Source organism: Neofelis nebulosa, chromosome 18 (assembly GCF_028018385.1).
Source record: "Neofelis nebulosa isolate mNeoNeb1 chromosome 18, mNeoNeb1.pri, whole genome shotgun sequence".
NCBI lineage: Eukaryota > Metazoa > Chordata > Mammalia > Carnivora > Felidae > Neofelis > Neofelis nebulosa.
In genome coordinates this window covers 41,670,604-41,686,980 of record NC_080799.1, presented here as the reverse complement: position 1 = coordinate 41,686,980, position 16,377 = coordinate 41,670,604, and the positions used below count along the sequence as shown (strand labels likewise).

Genomic DNA, 16,377 nt, shown 5'->3' with positions numbered 1-16,377 from the left:
TAGGCCAGCTGAAGGACCAGGCCACCAGCCCTTCCTGGCTCCTGAATTCTTAATCAGCATAAATATTTACTTCCTTCCTCCCCTTCCAGGCTCCCAGCACAGAGGAGCTTCAGGGAGGTTGGACTGGGCCTGTGTCTAAAAATAAACAGGTGGAGGGACAGGCAGACACACAGACAGACATAACTGGGGGAGGGGGGTCAGGCAGAGGGCAGCTCCCTGTCCAGCCAGAGGGACAGTGGAAGGGGCCCAGATCCATCCATCACTGTCACTCACCCACCTGCCCACTTTGGGTCTGGGACTCCTAAAGGACAGGGTGGCAGCCTGATGCCAGCCCTGCTTGCATCACTGGGAGTCCCTGGCCCTACGTGACCTGGGGGGGCAAATCCAGACAGATCTGACTGCTCCCACCTGATGCAGTTTAACTGGGACAAGTCAAGTCACAGATGGGGCCTCACCACCAAGTGCAGCTGCCCTTCCGCGAGCTCTGCTATCAGCCATGTGCTGGTGGTGTCTTGGGATGTCCTAGAAGCAGAGGGTCCTAATCGAGGGAGGGGGCTGCCTTGTTCCCTGTGTGTTTGGAGGGTCTTGGCAGACGTGGAGCATGTCAGTGCAGACACATGAAAACAGAGAAAACTGTTTTAAGTTGCTGAGGTGCCTGGCCTGGAAAAAGGATGAGTGGGGACGTGGGGGCTGCCCTCCTCCTTCCTGCTGCATCAAGCAGGTCTGCACATGTGTGGGCCACTCCGATTCCCAGGCAGAGACTGACAGACACTGAAATATACGGTCATTTACCATGTGGTGGTTACAGGGATGTCCTGTGTTGAATTACGCAAACGTGGATTTGGTGAATGATGTAGAGAGTCTCACAGTGTTAGCTTGTTCAGCAGATAGATTTTCAGGGTGTGATCCTCTCAATGAACAAATGCAAGGAAACACTTTTGGCCGCATGCGAAAGGTTGCCCCTGGAAAAAGGTTGAATTTGGAATAGAGAGTTGATCTTGCTCTCCTGTCATTTGTACGTGAAGAAAATGACACCATTGAGAATTTCTAAGGAAGTACTGAAAATAACAGCATGAGAACTTACAATAAAAGATTATCGCCACTGAAAAAGTGTGTGTGTGTGTGTGTGTGTGTATAAATATATATATATATGTATACATATATATATATGTATACATATATATATATATATATATATATATATATATATGTATATATATGTAATTATTATTAATCACCAGCGCTGGTCCACTTCCCTCCAAACCCTGTCCCTGACTAGCCTGCCTGGATCACAGTCCCCAGCTGCCCCCTGGTGGCGGCCCAGAGCCCTCTGGGTCCCAGGCCCATGGGCACCTCTCTGGACCTCACCTGGGAGGCAAGGCCACCTGTCTGCACCCCCATCCTTTGGGCCAGGTTTTGCAGCTTGCCGGAGACACTCTCAGCCTCCTTCCCTTGCAGGTGGTCACAGCTGCCTGGGCCCAGCACAGTGGGCCCTTGGCAACTGGTAGCTAAGGGACCACTCCCGGCTGCCTTGGAAGATACTTGTTGCTCTTCTGGTCTGTTTCTGGGTCTTCAGGCTCAAACCGGGCATGTGATCCCGAGCACTTTTCCCTCGGTCAGAAATAACCTTTGGGACATGGCTGGCCATTTCCAGGGAGATCTGGCCTGGAACCTGGTAGTTCTGCCACTTTCTAGCTCTGTGACCTGAGGTAGTGTCTCTAAAACTCAGTTTCATGGCTGAATGGACTCTCTGAGCTTTGCCTCCAGAAAAGACCTGAGGGCAGCAGACATGGAAGCTCTCCTCCTGCCCCCTGGACCAGAGCCACTCAGAGGGCCTCCCTTCCCAGGGAGATGGCCTTCACACTGCGGGACATCCATGCTCCGTCCCCTGTGGGCTTCAACGGGTGCAGCCTGAGGAGAAGCCTGAGGTCACAGTCTCACAGCACAGCTCCTGTCCTCTCCCAGGTTCCTGCCTGAAAACCAGCTTGGGATCCCCCCGCTGCCTGCATCCACCTCCTACCCAGCCCCCCATCACCATGCACTCCTTGGACGAGCCGCTCGACCTGAAGCTGAGCATCACCAAGCTCCGGGCGGCGAGAGAAAAGCGTGAGAGGGCGCTGAGTGCAGTCCGGCACCGAGCTCTGCACAGGGAGCTCGGCCTGGTGGACGATAGCCCCACCCCAGGCTCTCCAGGCTCCCCGCCCTCAGGTACAGCACCCCCGGTAGGCAGGGAGGTCTCGGGTCCCAGTGAAGCCGTGGCAGTGGGAAGAATATCTAGGGTGTGTCCACCAGGATGTCCACAGCCCCTAGCAGCTTTCAGCCTAGAGCTCTGTCCATTTATCCTTAGCAGTTTGTCTCTGGAAGTGACATTGTCCCCAGGGGGAGGCAAATGACCTGCCCAGTTCACGAAGCTGGCACAGCAGAGCCAGGATTCAAACTAGGCCTCCGGGAGGACACAGAGGGGCCGGTAAGGGGGGGGGGGGGGGGCGGGGGGCGGGCAGGGGATTCACAAGTAGTGACAAGGCCCTGTGACCCAACTCCTGGGCTCTGAGGTCAGGTCAGTAGAGATTGGGGACTGAGCCCAGCAAGATCTTCTCAGGGGGTGCTTGGGGCTCAGGACTCCCACTCTGCCTCCACCGAACCCTGAAAACCCGACCTACACATGTGAGCTGTAAGGCTCTGGAGGCATCCTGGCCCCAACGCCTGGTGTTCCAGAAGGGAGCAGTGAATCAGGAAGGGGCCCAGGAAAAGTCCGAAAGGTCCCTACCTACCAGTATGACAGGAAGCCAGGGGTCTGGCCTCAAGTTCCTGTTCAATGGGTACTTTCCACTCTTTATCTTGACCGATGTCTGAACTCTCATGGTGATGCGGGCCACATTGGTCAGGTGCGCAGCCTGCTGCTAGATGCGTGGGGTCCCAGGGTGGTCCAGGGGTGTGAGGGTGGCATCTGCTTCCAGGATCGTGGTGGGAGACTCACAGGACCCTCAGCCCCAGCACCTCTCTGAACAGTGTTTCTCTCTTAGGCTTCCTGCTGAACCCCAAGTTCCCCGAGAAGGTAGAGGGACGCTTTTCGGCTGCCCCTCTGGTGGACCTCAGCTTGTCACCGCCATCTGGGCTGGATTCCCCCAATGGCAGCAGCTCGCTGTCCCCTGAGCGCCAGGGCAATGGGGACCTGCCTGCAGTGCCCACCGCCCCGGTGAGGAGGGCATAAGGGCTCTGGAAAGAGGTGTATTGGTTTCCTGGAAGGGACCACAAACTGGGTGGTTTAGAACAACGTAAATGTATTATTCTGTCACAGTTGTGGAAACTAAAGTCTGAAATCGAGATCTCGACAGGGCTGTGCTCTCTCCCAAGGCTCTGGCAAGAATCCTTCCTCGCTTCTTTCCAGCTTCTCTTGGCTCCCGGCGTTCCCTGCCTTGTAGCTGTGTCACTCCAATCTCTGCCTCTGGTGTCACCTTGCCTTCTTCCCTCTGTTGTGTCTCTGTGTTCAAATCCCCCTTTCTCTTATGAAGACATCAGTCACTGGATTTAGTGCCCCCCAATCCAGTATGACCTTGACTGCATCTGCAAAGACACTATTTCCAACTAAGGTCTCACACCCAAGGTACAGGGGGTTGGAACTGGGACATGTCCTCATGGGGGACACAACCCGCCACAGGAGACAGGGGTGGTGGGGACCTGCTGGCCCAGCAGGGCGCACTGACCAGCTCTGTCTCTCCCCTCTCCCCCTAGGACTTCCAGCCGCTGCGCTATCTGGATGGCGTCCCCAGTTCGTTCCAGTTCTTCCTGCCTCTGGGCTCCGGGGGGGCCCTGCACCTGCCTGCTTCCTCCTTCCTCACCCCCCCCAAGGACAAGTGCCTCTCACCAGAGCTACCCCTGCCCAAGCAGCTGGTGTGTCGCTGGGCCAAGGTGAGTGGGGGGGTGGCCAGGAAGACCGGGGTCAGTGTGCACAGCCCCGCGGAGACTCAGAACCTTCCCCGGCCCTGCAGTGTAACCAGCTCTTCGAGCTCCTGCAGGACCTGGTGGATCACGTCAACGACTACCACGTCAAGCCTGAGAAGGACGCAGGGTACTGCTGTCACTGGGAGGGCTGTGCCCGCCATGGCCGCGGCTTCAACGCCAGGTGAGGGAGGGCGAGAGGGGGGCCGGGGGAGAGGGGCTCCGGAGTCCCGCAAACTGAGTCGAGGTCCCCCCCCCCCCCCCGCCCGCACCGTGCCCTCCCTGGAGCAGGTACAAGATGCTCATCCACATCCGCACGCACACCAACGAGAAGCCACACCGCTGCCCCACCTGCAGCAAGAGCTTCTCGCGCCTGGAGAACCTGAAGATCCACAACCGGTCGCACACGGGTGAGTGGCTGGGCTGGAGGGCTGGCCCCCGGGGCAGTCAAGGGGTGAGGGACGCATCTCACTGTGCAGTTGTCACTTTGCGAGTGCCACTTCTGGGCAAAGCCTCTCCCGCGGGTCCCCTCTGCATCCGCCCTTGGGGCACAGACACATCTCCAGGCGCCGCACTCAGCACCATTGTTTGTGAGGCTTTGTGAGGCGGCGTGCGCCTCCTCCTGGCTCTGCCCAAGCACACGGTGGGGCCAGCCTGGTGACACGCCCACATACCTGACTTTAAATTTCCCAACCACCAAAAAAACCCATCCTCATTGCCGCATTACAGAAAGTACAAAGGAAAGAAATGAATTGCAAGGACGTATTTTCTCAAACCCGATATATTAAAAGACTGTCAATGAGACATTAGATTTTGTACGAAGTCTGTGGAATCACAATCTGGTGTGTATTCCCTCCCCCGCCACCCCGTGTGTTTTACGCTCACAGCACAGCTCGGTTGGGGCCGGCCACACTGCAAAGGCTCAGAGCCTGGAAGTGGCTCCCCGACCGACGTTTAGTAAATGTGGAGGCGTTTTCCGGAGCCAGAGCCGGAACACAGCCTGGAGAGCTGTCCTGCAGCACTCACGGTGGGCCACGTCCCAGCAGGGTCTTCCTGGAAGTGTGGAAGCAAATGTGTGGTCCTGCCGGTGGAGGTGGTCGCTGTCATCCACAATTTGAAGCACAGGACCGAGGCTGAGGGCATACCACCAGGCCACAGGCAGGGCTGGGGTGTGACCAGGGACCAGGCCAGCTGCTCAGCGCCTGTGCCCTGCTGCCCCCAGCCGGGAAGAGATCTCGTGCCAGGTGCCAGGGACACACTGCCCACGTCAGAGAGTCCCCACTCTCCGGGAGCTCTCTGGGGCCGGGGGGAGGGGGGGGGAGTGCGGAGGTTGGGCTGGGGAGAGGCCCCTCACGCCGGCACTGCCCTGCAGGTGAGAAGCCCTACGTGTGTCCCTACGAGGGCTGCAACAAGCGCTACTCCAACTCGAGCGACCGCTTCAAGCATACGCGCACCCACTACGTGGACAAGCCCTACTACTGCAAGATGCCCGGCTGCCACAAGCGCTACACGGACCCCAGCTCGCTGCGCAAGCACATCAAGGCCCACGGCCACTTCGTGTCTCATGAGCAGCAAGAGCTCCTGCAATTGCGCCCGCCCCCCAAGCCACCGCTGCCCACCCCCGATGGCGGCCCCTATGTCAGCGGAGCCCAGATCATCATCCCCAACCCTGCTGCCCTTTTTGGAGGCCCCGGCCTGCCTGGCCTGCCCCTGCCCCTGGCCCCCGGCCCCCTTGACCTCAGCGCCCTGGCGTGTGGCAACAGCGGGGGCGGTGGGGGTGCAGGGGGCATGGGCCCCGGGCTGCCGGGCCCCGTCTTGCCCCTCAATCTGGCCAAGAACCCGCTGCTGCCCTCACCCTTTGGGGCTGGTGGACTGGGCCTGCCTGTGGTCTCCCTCCTCGCTGGCTCCGCTGGCGGCAAGGCTGAGGGGGAGAAGGGGCGCATGGCAGTGCCAGCCAGGTCTCTGGGCGTGGAGGGCCGCAAGACACCCCTCGAGAGGACTGAGAACAGCCGCTCCCGGCCGAGCCCTGACGGACTCCCCCTGCTGCCGGGCACCGTGCTGGACCTGTCCACGGGCGTCAGCTCGGCGGCCAGCAGCCCAGAGGCACTCGCTCCGGGCTGGGTGGTCATCCCTCCAGGTTCTGTGCTGCTCAAGCCGGCTGTGGTGAACTGAACCCGCCTGGTGGACAGCTACCTGCGGCCCAGCTAGGAGCTCCCGGCCCCCTGCCCCCGACGAACGGAAACTCTTCTGCGAAATAGCAATAATGTCCTCCTGCCCCTGGGGCCTGGTTGGCTGTGTCCCCCAGGCAGACCCAGCCCCAGACAAGCTGGGCAGCAAGGATGGTGCTAGAAGGTCACTGGTGGTGTCCCAGGCTCCGGAGGGGGAGCTGGTCCTGCCAGCCAGGGAGAGCTGTGCTCCTGGGTGCCGAGGCCTCACTCACCTCCAGCCCACCCCCTGCCCTCTCCTTCACCTAGTCCTCGGATGCCCTGGCCCTCCACCATCCTCCCTCATCCAGTCACCAGCCTGGGTAGGTCACCTGCCCCCTCCCTGCCATGACCACCTGCCAGCCACGTTCCCGTCCTGCCTAGCCTCTCTGGGCCCCTGCTCTGGGGGCTTCTTGGACCCCTTTCCCTCTGGCCCACCCTCCAGAGGGAGAGCAAGACAGACGCAGGCAAAGCCACAGGAAAAAGCCACCTTATCCCTATGACAAGGCGCCTCCAAACTCCGAGAGGGAGGCCCGCTCTGCCAGCTGCCCCTCACCACTAGCCTGTCCGGAAAGAGCCAGCATGGAGGGTCAGCCCCTTGTCCAGGCTGGACACTCTCCAAAGTGAGGGGCCCATTGACCACTCACCTGCCCCTTCACTACTGGGCCTTCTCCCTCTCCTTTCAGGGAGCCCTGGGGATGTGGGGAGCAAAGCCCTAAGCTAGGAAGAGAGATGCCAGGACCTTGGGCCCTTGCTTGGCTCAGGGGGCAAGTGGGACCAGGATTGGCCCAGGGCAGTGCCACTCTGCACAAGGGACCATGGAAGCTTGCAGGGTGTCAGGAGATGGGAGGCTGGCTGGGGACAACCCCAGGCTAGGACACAGCCCCAATTCTGGGGGTGCCAAGTCACAGCCAGCACACAGGAGGGGTAGGGCTCCAGGCCAGTGCTGGGTATGGGACCTTTCCAGAGGCCATGGACAGAAAGCCCCGGGCTTGGGGTGGTAGAGCGAACCGGGATGGCCATGGGAGGGCCCCAACTCTGTGCCTGGGGAGGGGAAGCTGGAGGAAGGTGCCTGGATTTAAAACATGGCTGTTTCCTTTGGCTTTGGCTCCTCCCAACTGAGCCTCTGTCCTAGAGGTACCCCCCCCCCCGCCCCCCACTTTCACTGGCATGGGCCAGAATAAGCTAAGGATGCTGGTGCTCCATATGCCCTACAGCCCACAGCCCGATCCTAGCAGGCCTTGGGGCCGCAGCACATACGCTTTCCCCACCCTGAGCCCCTGCTGTTCCTCCCTGAAGGTGGCCTGGTGCCACCTGGGAGGTGCTGGCCTGGCAGTCAGGACTTCTGGCTCCAAGGCCTGCCCGGTCCTTGGCCACATGACCAAGCACTCCATTCCCCTGCTGTAGGACTGGGAGCTGCAGGCCAGCAGCGGGGTGGTTAGCAAGCCTGCAGACCCCACCCTTTCCTGGACTGCCCTTCTGTCCTAGAGGGGTCACCCTGACCCGGCCTGCCCTGACAGGGCCTCGCAGTGCTGGCTCTGCCCCTTGAAGGGGCTGTGAGCAAAGCAGGAGGGAGCTGGTCTCCTTTCTTCGGGCCCCACCCAGGACCCAGGCCTTAAATCCCCAGTTGGGGGTGAGGGGTTTGAGACTCAAGCCCAGGGAGCAGAGGAACAGGGCACTGGAAGGTGACATTAGCTCAGCATGTGACTCGGTGATAGACCAGGCTCGAAAGGGCTGGTGTACGTGTTGTTGTTGTGGGTTTGTTGTTGCACATTCCAGGATATCAGTATTTTAACAGGTTCTAAGTGCCTTTCTATCGTAGCTTATGTTTTTCCTCCTCTTGGCTCCATTGCTGTTAGCATAGAGTTTAAAAAAAAAAAAAGAGATAAGCTAATGACTATAACAATATATTCCTCCATGTGAGAGGAAGTTTATAAAGAAACAATAAAATTGAGTTGCAAAGACAGTTTCTGTTTTGCCACGAGCTGAGCCACCCTGCTTGGGAACCATCCTGTGCCTGGTTTGGGTCACCCACCCCCAGAACGCAGCACCCAGAAGCCCTGTTCTGGGGCTTCCTTCCCATCCTGTGGGTGCCTCCGGAAGGGAGCGGCCAGAGGGGGCAGGTGCTGAGGGAGCAGAGATGGAAGATTCTAGATGACGCAGGACCTCGTCCTACCACCACCTGCTGTGACCCTGATAAGAGCCTTAGTTCTGGGAAGACACAACTGGTCCATTGAGAGTCTGGCAAAGGCTTCTCTCTCTCCCTGTACTGGAGCATTCCACCCAGATTCCAGAGATGCTAGAGTCAAACCCAGCTCAGGGAGAGGTTGCCTGTGACTGAGCCGTGGGCCTGGGGCTCTGGACCCGGTGGGAAGGGCAAGGGCAGGCCTGAGGGCAGGGATGCTCATCGCAGGAGGGGCCTGGCACTGGAGCTGTGAGGGCAGGAGTGGCCGTGTCCAGTACGTGACAGCTCAGCAGGCAGGGCAGGGCTGGGCTGGCTTCTTGCCAACCTCACCCACCCCAGCCCTGTGGGGTGTCAAAGGCATGTTAACAGGGATGCGGTACTACTGGCTTCCCCCCTCCCCGCTGGCAGGAAGAGCAGTCTGCCTTCTGGAATGTGGATGTGTGCACTGAGAAATGCGGAAAAGACATTTATTACCGAGCTATAAATTAGAGGTGGTGGGCAGGGTGCAGGAGGGGCTGAGTGGTCACGTTTTGGGCATCTGCTCCTTCTCTCTGTCCTCCTGGGCCTGGATTCTGAGCTCCTCCTGCAGGCGCTCCCTGGCTCGGACCACCTGGAAGGGAGTTAGAATCAGGCAGGGCAGTGAGTGGGATTGGCCTCTGCCCTTCGCAGTCCTTCCAGCTTCGAGTCCCTGCAGAGCCCTGGGCATGTCTGAGCCAATAGCCTGGGAAACACAAGTGCCTCCTTTACGGGTGCCCAGCATTCCCAGGGGGACAGGGCCCGGGCACACCCTGCTCTTCACCAGCCAGTTGTCCTGTTCCCTCACAGCCATGGCTGCTGGGAGGGCCACTGTCAGAGTGACACAGGGCCCAGACATTTCAGCCCAACTGGCTGGGCCCCAGGGAGCTGAGGCAGCCAGAGGGAGTGGCAGCCTAGGGGGGCCCTCCCTGAGGCTGGGACACCAGGGACTGCCCGGCACACCTGCCTGCCTGCCAAGCTCTGAAGGGCCTGGGAATGAGGGATGCCCCCAGTGAGAAGGGCCCTGGGCTTGTCCCCTCCTGGCATCAAAGAGCACTCACCTTGGACTGCAGGTAGAAGGAGCCACCCACGGATTTGTCGTTCACCTTGAATAGGTGTTCGTAGTTCTGCAGGGGAGGGGAGACGGTGAGAGGGTGTGCAGGCTCTGGGTTACAGAGGCAGGGGGAGCTAGGAAATGACAAAGAAGGAAAGCCAAAGGGTTCAACCCTGCTGCCCCACATGCCCATGTGACTGCTGGGGGATAGAGAGGTGGACAGGTGCCCACAGAGGGAAGGGGCTTGTCTACCACCACCAACTGCTCTGTCCCTGCCACTGCCTGCTTTGGGCCTAAAAACAAATGAGTGACAGCGGCTGCCGTAACTCAGGAGTCCAAGCACCTGCTCCTTTCCACCAGGCCACATTCACTCTGCAAGACCCTCGTAGCCTGACTCCTCCCGCCCGATCCCCCCCTTACTGGTCTTCTGAGGCAAGACCTGTCTCAGAGCCAGCCTAGTGGCCTCACCTTCTGGATCTCCTCGGGGCTCAGCTTGGAGACATTGAGAATCTGCTGTGCCTCCTGGAGGCTGAGGCCGGACAGGTTGGAGGCAGCTGCAGACTGGTGTCCAGCACGTCCCCGAGCGTCAGCTGCTGCCCGGCTGGCTATGTAGACACATGGGTGAGTGCTCAGCCCTCAGCAGCCCAGAGGTTCCCCTTGGGCCTTCCGAGTGGGCAGCTCAGCCTGCCAGGTGGCACGGAAGAAGACACACACAAGGGACAGGGTACATCTCTTCTCCAGGAGTGGCTTTTTTTGGGAGGTGGGCGGTGGGGGACGGTGAAGTGAGGACAGAGGCAGGGTCTGGTCCCCAACCTAGACCACAAGATGGTTCTGTTCCTCTCCTCTCCCCTGCCCTGTCATCCCCAGTGCACAGCAAGTTAGGGAGCTTTAGGCTACAATGGGAAGCAGAGTGAAGCCGCACAGGTATGAAGAGGCAGGAATAGCTCAGTTGAGACTTGGCTGCCCATCAGTTACCTAGGCCAGCAAAGCAGGTGGCTCAGGTGACCTCTTCCCTTTCAATGACCTTAGAATCAGGATCCACTAAACTTTTTCTTAAAGGATCAAAGAATAAATATTTTAGGCTCTGTGCACCAATTAAAATCTGGGTTTGCAACTGCCCGAATCTTGAAAGCAGCCAGAGGGTATGGCTGTGTTCCAATAAAACTTTACTTATAAAAACAGGTGGTCAGGTAAACCAGTTTGCCCATTCCTGCCTTAATGTTCAAGTCAACCAACTTTCCCTTTCACAGGAATGTCGGGAAGTCCAAGAATACCCCCACCCCCACCCCCACCCCCTAGAAATGCCCCAGACTGCCAGAACCTCAGCCTGAAGAGGGTCCTTGCATCACAATGGACCCATGGTGAGGGGCCATACACAAGAGGAAAATCTCACCTGGGCAGGAGCTCCCAGCCCAGGGGGAAGACGGGCTCAAACTTACCTGCAAACTCCTGCCGCAGGGCTCGGGCAAAGGCCCTGCCCACCACCTGCACCCCCATCACAATGATCTGGGCCAGGTATTTGGCCTGTGGGCAAAGCAGGTACCTGGTTAGCAGGTTGCATTTTCCAGAGATGGGACCCTGGAAATGGCTGCTGAGTGGCAAGGCTTCTGGAGATCTGAGGTAATGAAGTCCAGGGCAGCAGCTCAGGCAACTTAATCCAAATTACCTTGATAAAAGGCTTCTGCTTTGGGTGGCTTCAGATGCTCTTTGGAGAGCTGGCTGGGGTGGACCTCTGGTGGACCAGAGGCAAGTGGGACCCTCCCTTGGCCTTCAGACCCGAGGACAGAACAGCTAAAACAAAGGGGCTGCAGGGAACAGAAGCTTCCAAAGCAACACTATGGCCTGGAGCCAGAACCAGGGGCTGGTCCCAGACCAGCCACTGCCACTAACTCACCCAGTGCTTCTGAGACTGGAGGTCCCAACCTTTGTTCTACCAGCAGGAAACTCAGGGAGCCTGGAGCCACCCCAATTCTCCCAAGACTATTCACAAAGGTTGCAATCAACACAACAAAAGAGAAAAAGAGGCTCCACCTTTAAGGAGTAAAAAAGCTCACTAGGGAGGCATTTAAGACAACTAACTGGTGAGGGAAAACAGGACTGGTCACCGGTTCCTCCACTGGTTCAAACACCAGCACAGTTGGCTAAGCTCTGCTTAGCACAAGGACACACGGAACCCTGCAGCGCCCTCAGAGCTCCTGTACACGGCCTGGCCTGGCCTGGCAGGGGGAGCCTCTACAGGGCACAGCATGGCGGTTTTCTACTCCCAGACCGCGTGATTCAACACACCACAGGGGCACACAGAGCCTCATTAAGCATGACCAGAAGTATAGAAAACCAATGGAAGGAAACCTCAGGAATGAGACGGACACATTGGAAAAAGATGAGATTTCTACTGGGCTGGATTTCGAGGGCAGGGAGGATCACGATGGGAATACTGGGGCTTTCTAGGCAGAGGAACCAGGGCGTGCCCACCAGGAGAAAAGTGTAAAGGCCGTCCCGGGAGCAGCCAAGAGCATAGGGGACTTGTAAGGTCGTTGGAGAGAAGACTAAGAAGGTGGCCGGGATGGGAAAACGTACAGCCCTTATGGAGAAAAGACGATACAGACAGCACACCGGAAATGACGGGTGTGTGCGATGGTACAAATGAGGGCGGGCAGAGGGCCCAGACAGGGCTCACTGCAGGCCGACACTGCTCAGGGGGCACATGCCCGTGGTTTCCCTTACTCTTTCTTGCACTTGTCGGTAATTAGACGTTCTATCAGTCAGCAAGTATCAACTGAGCCTGGGTGCCAGGCACTGTGCCATTTAACCCAAGACCTCAAGCCACCAAGGCACAGCAGGGTTTAATGACGAGCCCAAGGACACGGCTAGTACTCAAGGGGAACGTGGGCAGGAAACCCTGACATTGGTACTCTCAGCCATGGCATCCTCAGGCTGCCCACCTCACAGAGGATCCTGCAGGGAGTGCAACTCAGCAACCTGACAAGGATCAAGGACTCAACCCAGAGGCCAAAGAGGGGCTCGTGAGATGCCAGGGGAATCTGGACTCCAGAAATGGCTTTGTGTGGCTTCCAGTGGACTTGCCCTTATGGGCAGGGCGGGATGTTGGTTCTGGGACATTAGCAGGAATTAAAAAATGGAAGTGGGTTTGGATTTCACACGTAAATGGAAATTTCATAAGCCCTGTTATTTCACACCAGAAAGCAAAGCTCAGTGAAGGCTCTCTCCAGGGATCAAAGGGAGGGGCGGGGCTTCGTGCAAGGAGGAGTCAAGACCAATACTGTGTGCACTCGAGGGAGGGAAACCTCCCAACTTCTCCGTCCAGGCCCAAAGCCCTTCCCAAGTGGGGCTGGAGGTTCCCAGATGGCCGGCTGGCCCTGTCTGAGGTACAGTGAGGCTGACAGGCTAGTAGGTGACGGCTTACACACCCTTCGGGCCTCAGACCACACCTTCACCTGCTGCCACACGCCTAGGGGCAAGGCCACTGCTCCACCCATCACTGCCCATCAACTTACTTCTCTGCCCGGGATGGTGGCTGTTGCTCAATAACGAACCTTAGAAACTCAGAGTGTAACTGGGCAGCCCCCCTAACCACCCCTGCAGGCTTCAAACCACAGTGGCATGGTGTCCCCGTCATTCCTGCTGCCAGAGCTCCATGGCTGCAGAAAAGGTGGGGGTAGCCTCTAGTTTCAGAGGGTACCCTGACTGACCAAGGGAGCTGCCTGGTTGGTCCACTGAGGCTACCAAGGTTAGTGTGGGGGGCATCTCCAGGGGATGATGTGCGCTCATACAGGCAAGCTTTGGGATCACTCGTGTACAAATCTCAGCTGTGTGCTCCTAACGTGTTCTCAGGTCCCCTTAGCCTCAGTTTTCTCACCTGTAAAATTGGGACACAATAGGGCTGTCACAGGGCTTTAATGAGATAATACTTGTAAACTGCCTGGCACGGAGCCTGTTGATACAATAGGTACTCAATAAATGTTGGTTTTCATTTATTATACACTGTTTCACAAAACCGGACAATGGTCAGACATTATGGAGTAACAAAGCTTTTCCCAAAAAGGCAACTCATTTGATAGATCCACTAATTCCTCACAGGAAAAGGCTGCAAAAAGCCAGCCTACACTCCTAAGGAGCTGGAAAGCAGCATGGAAGAAGAGGGAGAGGGCTGCTTTGCAGCTCTCATCTGGCTCCCAGCTTGTCTTCTTGCTAGCTGTGTGGTCCTGGGCCAATTACTCAACCTCTCTAAACCTCAATTCTCTTATCTGCACAATGGGGAGAACAATACCTTCCTTATAGGGGGGCTGCAAGGTCCTCCGGAGGCAATCCACATAAAACCAAGCGGACAGTCAGTGGCAGGTTCACAGCAGCCCAGCAGCTACCTTGCTTCTGGACCAGACCCTGCTTGGTGCTCAGTGGTCTAGAGACCAGGCAGTACAGCCAAGTTTCTCATCCACCTATTCAGTACCCAGTGCCAGCTGTGGGTCAGATGTGCTCACAGTTCTGCCAGCTACAAGAGGTGGAGAAGACTGCCATTAGGTGAGGTTTCCTCTAGAAAGTCCTAAAACATCCCAGAGTCCACTCACTGACACTTGGGCCTGAAGACCCTGGGCCAGAACAACCAGCTGCCATGGCATCCGACTGAGGCCAAACTTCAGGGTAAGCAGCAGACATCAGAGTCACAGGTCGCCAAGCCTGGAACCCACTGTGGAGGACACATACGTTTTCTCATCTGAGGAACACAGCCCAGTGAAGGACCAAAGCTCTGCAGGGTGGGCAGAAGGCCACAGGAAAGCATCTGGGGACACTCGGGAATGTGGCTTATCTCATGTTAAGTGCATCAAGAAGGGACCTGGCTTTCAGACAGACCGATGTGCAATGTTCCCTTCAAAGCCCACTTCCAGGTTCTTGGGCTGGCGGGCAGAGACTATCACTGAGACTCACTCCCTTCTCAAGGATTCACTGAGATAAGAGGGGGGCTCTGTTCACCCAGAGCCCCTGCAAACAGCTGCTGGCATCACAACTAAGCAGGAGGGCAGTCAGGAACATCTACGCCTGGGGTCCCCGCCTATGGCCGGCACAGCAGCCCACTGGTATTTGAATCAACGTGACACTTAACCAGGTCGCCGTGGGCAACAATGCCATGCCCCCAGACGGGGTTTCCAAACGCCTACCACTCCCTCTGCTGGAGGGCTTCGGCTATCCCCCAAGACACACACAATTCTGCCAGTGCCACTGCCGGCAAATTCAGCCCACTTTTCAGTCAGGTATTCTCAGCTTTGGCTACAGACTTCTCTGGTCTTCTCTCCCCTCACCTCTCTCCGCACCTACTTCTAGATCAAGCTCTCTGACTTCTTTACCCCAATGTCTGCAGCTCGCAATTCACACACCATACAAATCACTCTTGTCAAGTGTTCAGTGCTTTTTAGAGTATTCGTGTAGCTCTGTAAATACACTAAAATGCATGGACGACCACTACTAGTTCCAGAACATTTTCACCACCCCTCCCCAAAAAAGAGAGCCATTAACTTTGAATATCCTATTACCGTGATACTGTCAAAACCCAACATCCTCCAAAACTTAACACAGCCTGGGGCACTGGGTGGCTCAGCTGGTTAAGCGTCTGGCTCTTGACTCTGGCTCAGGTCATGATCTCATGGTTCGTGGTTTCGAGCCCCATGTGGGGCTTTGTGTTGGCAGTGTGGAGCCTGCTTGAGATTCTCTGCACCCCCCCCCCCCACTCATATGCTCTGTCTCCTCTCTCTCAAAATAAATAAAACACTAAGCACATTACCCCCATCCCCCCAAGTGAAACCTTCCCAGGCTCCTACCACGTCTATCCTCCCACAGCACGATCTTTTCCTACTAATATGCTGTTCTAGTTCACAGACCTGCCTGATTCCTCCTTTAGGATACAAACTCCCCCAGAGCAACCTTTTCTTTGCTCTTGAGGGTGGCTCAGAGTTACACGCACAAATGAGAAGGACCCTGTTCAACCGTTCGTTGTGGGTCCTCAAAAAATGGCAGTAACCGGGCTCCAAACCAGACACTGCTGCATGAATGACCCTAGACGAATCAAACTCTGAAATTCAGGTTCCTTAGCTGTGAAATGCGGACAATGACAGTACGAACTTCATAAGCATTACACGAGAGAACCCACGTAAGGCCTCAGCTCAGGGCCTGGCACTTGCAAGCCGCTTCCTTATCCTTAATAGTAAGAAATGGTTCCCCAAACTGACTGCCTCAATCCCTTGGGGAACTGACAGAACCTCCGAGGGCAGAGCTCAGGACATGCATTTTTATAGGGTCCCCAGGTGCACCCGTCGCAGCCAGTGTGGCCCAGGTCTGTGGAATGGCTCCAAGTGCCAATGGTACCGCAGAAACGCTCAGTTTTCGGTGTCGAGGGGCCTGGTTCAAGCCCTAGCTCTGCCACTTCCTTGGCAAAGTCTCGGAGAGCGTTTGGTCAGCTGCGAAAGGGGAACAATAATAGGGCGACACCACCAACTACCTGCGGGGCAAAGCAGGGGCTCCCGGGTCGGCCCTAGCCTCCCGCTGGGGCTGTGCGCACACGGGCTGGAGCCCACGACCGCAACTTGCTGGACATTTTGCGGCCGGCCAGGCCCTCCCTGCTTTCCGGCCAAACGACTCTCCGTCGCCTCGAGGCCGCCAGCGCCCGTAGTGGTCCTCCCGGTACGACGCCCCCGGACCCCGCTTCCCGTCCGGCACGAGGGGGCGCGCGGCTCCCGCAGCCCGGCCGCAGCTCGCCGCCCCTGACCCGGCTCCGAAACGGCCCCCCCTTCCCCGGGCAGCGCCCATCTCGGGCCTCACCATGGTGGCCGCTCTGCCTCGGGGTCGTGAGCTGCTGCTTCCTGGCCCCGCGGCCCCCAGCTCAAGGGCGGCCGGCGGGTCAGAGGTCAAGGGAGAGAGCGCGTGCGTGACGCCGCACAAAGCATGCGTACTGTTCCCTCCGGAGGGCGGGG

The 16,377-nt window shown here is 57.6% G+C and overlaps 2 protein-coding genes across 8 annotated transcripts in view; one reads left to right on the top strand and one right to left on the bottom strand.

The window, feature by feature from the left end:
• Positions 1 to 8,109, top strand: part of GLIS2 (GLIS family zinc finger 2) — a 21,649-nt gene extending 13,540 nt beyond the window's left edge. For 2 of the 6 annotated variants that reach the window (XM_058711518.1, XM_058711514.1), the window contains exons 2-8: positions 1,966 to 2,208; positions 3,024 to 3,196; positions 3,733 to 3,909; positions 3,990 to 4,123; positions 4,228 to 4,349; positions 4,983 to 5,183; positions 5,312 to 8,109. In XM_058711518.1, the coding sequence (XP_058567501.1) occupies positions 2,037 to 2,208; positions 3,024 to 3,196; positions 3,733 to 3,909; positions 3,990 to 4,123; positions 4,228 to 4,349; positions 4,983 to 5,183; positions 5,312 to 6,111 (1,779 nt within the window). In that variant the 5' untranslated portion in view covers positions 1,966 to 2,036 and the 3' untranslated portion in view covers positions 6,112 to 8,109. The remainder of the gene's footprint in view (positions 1 to 1,965; positions 2,209 to 3,023; positions 3,197 to 3,732; positions 3,910 to 3,989; positions 4,124 to 4,227; positions 4,350 to 4,982; positions 5,184 to 5,311) is intronic. The other 4 variants (XM_058711517.1, XM_058711515.1, XM_058711519.1 and 1 more) reach the window with 4 other exon arrangements.
• Positions 7,967 to 16,377, bottom strand: PAM16 (presequence translocase associated motor 16). Of its 2 annotated transcripts, XM_058711533.1 has the most exons (6): positions 16,226 to 16,377; positions 10,837 to 10,921; positions 9,866 to 10,002; positions 9,405 to 9,470; positions 8,803 to 8,938; positions 7,967 to 7,995 (listed from the first exon to the last, which is right to left on the bottom strand). In XM_058711533.1, the coding sequence occupies exons 1-5, from the start codon at positions 16,226 to 16,228 to the stop codon at positions 8,852 to 8,854; spliced, it is 378 nt and encodes a 125-aa protein (XP_058567516.1). In that variant the 5' UTR covers positions 16,229 to 16,377; the 3' UTR covers positions 7,967 to 7,995; positions 8,803 to 8,851. The 2 variants fall into 2 exon arrangements, with proteins under 2 accessions (XP_058567516.1, XP_058567515.1); XM_058711532.1 differs by lacking the exon at positions 7,967 to 7,995 and having other exon boundaries at positions 8,782 to 8,938.

Excerpts from the sequence above, each read along its gene's own strand:
- PAM16 (XM_058711533.1), bottom strand. Across the intron at positions 10,003-10,836 it reads CCTGCGGCAGGAGTTTGCAG|CCAGCCGGGCAGCAGCTGAC; the intron begins GTAAGTTTGAGC and ends GTGTCTACATAG. Across the intron at positions 9,471-9,865 it reads GCCCCGAGGAGATCCAGAAG|AACTACGAACACCTATTCAA; the intron begins GTGAGGCCACTA and ends CCTCCCCTGCAG.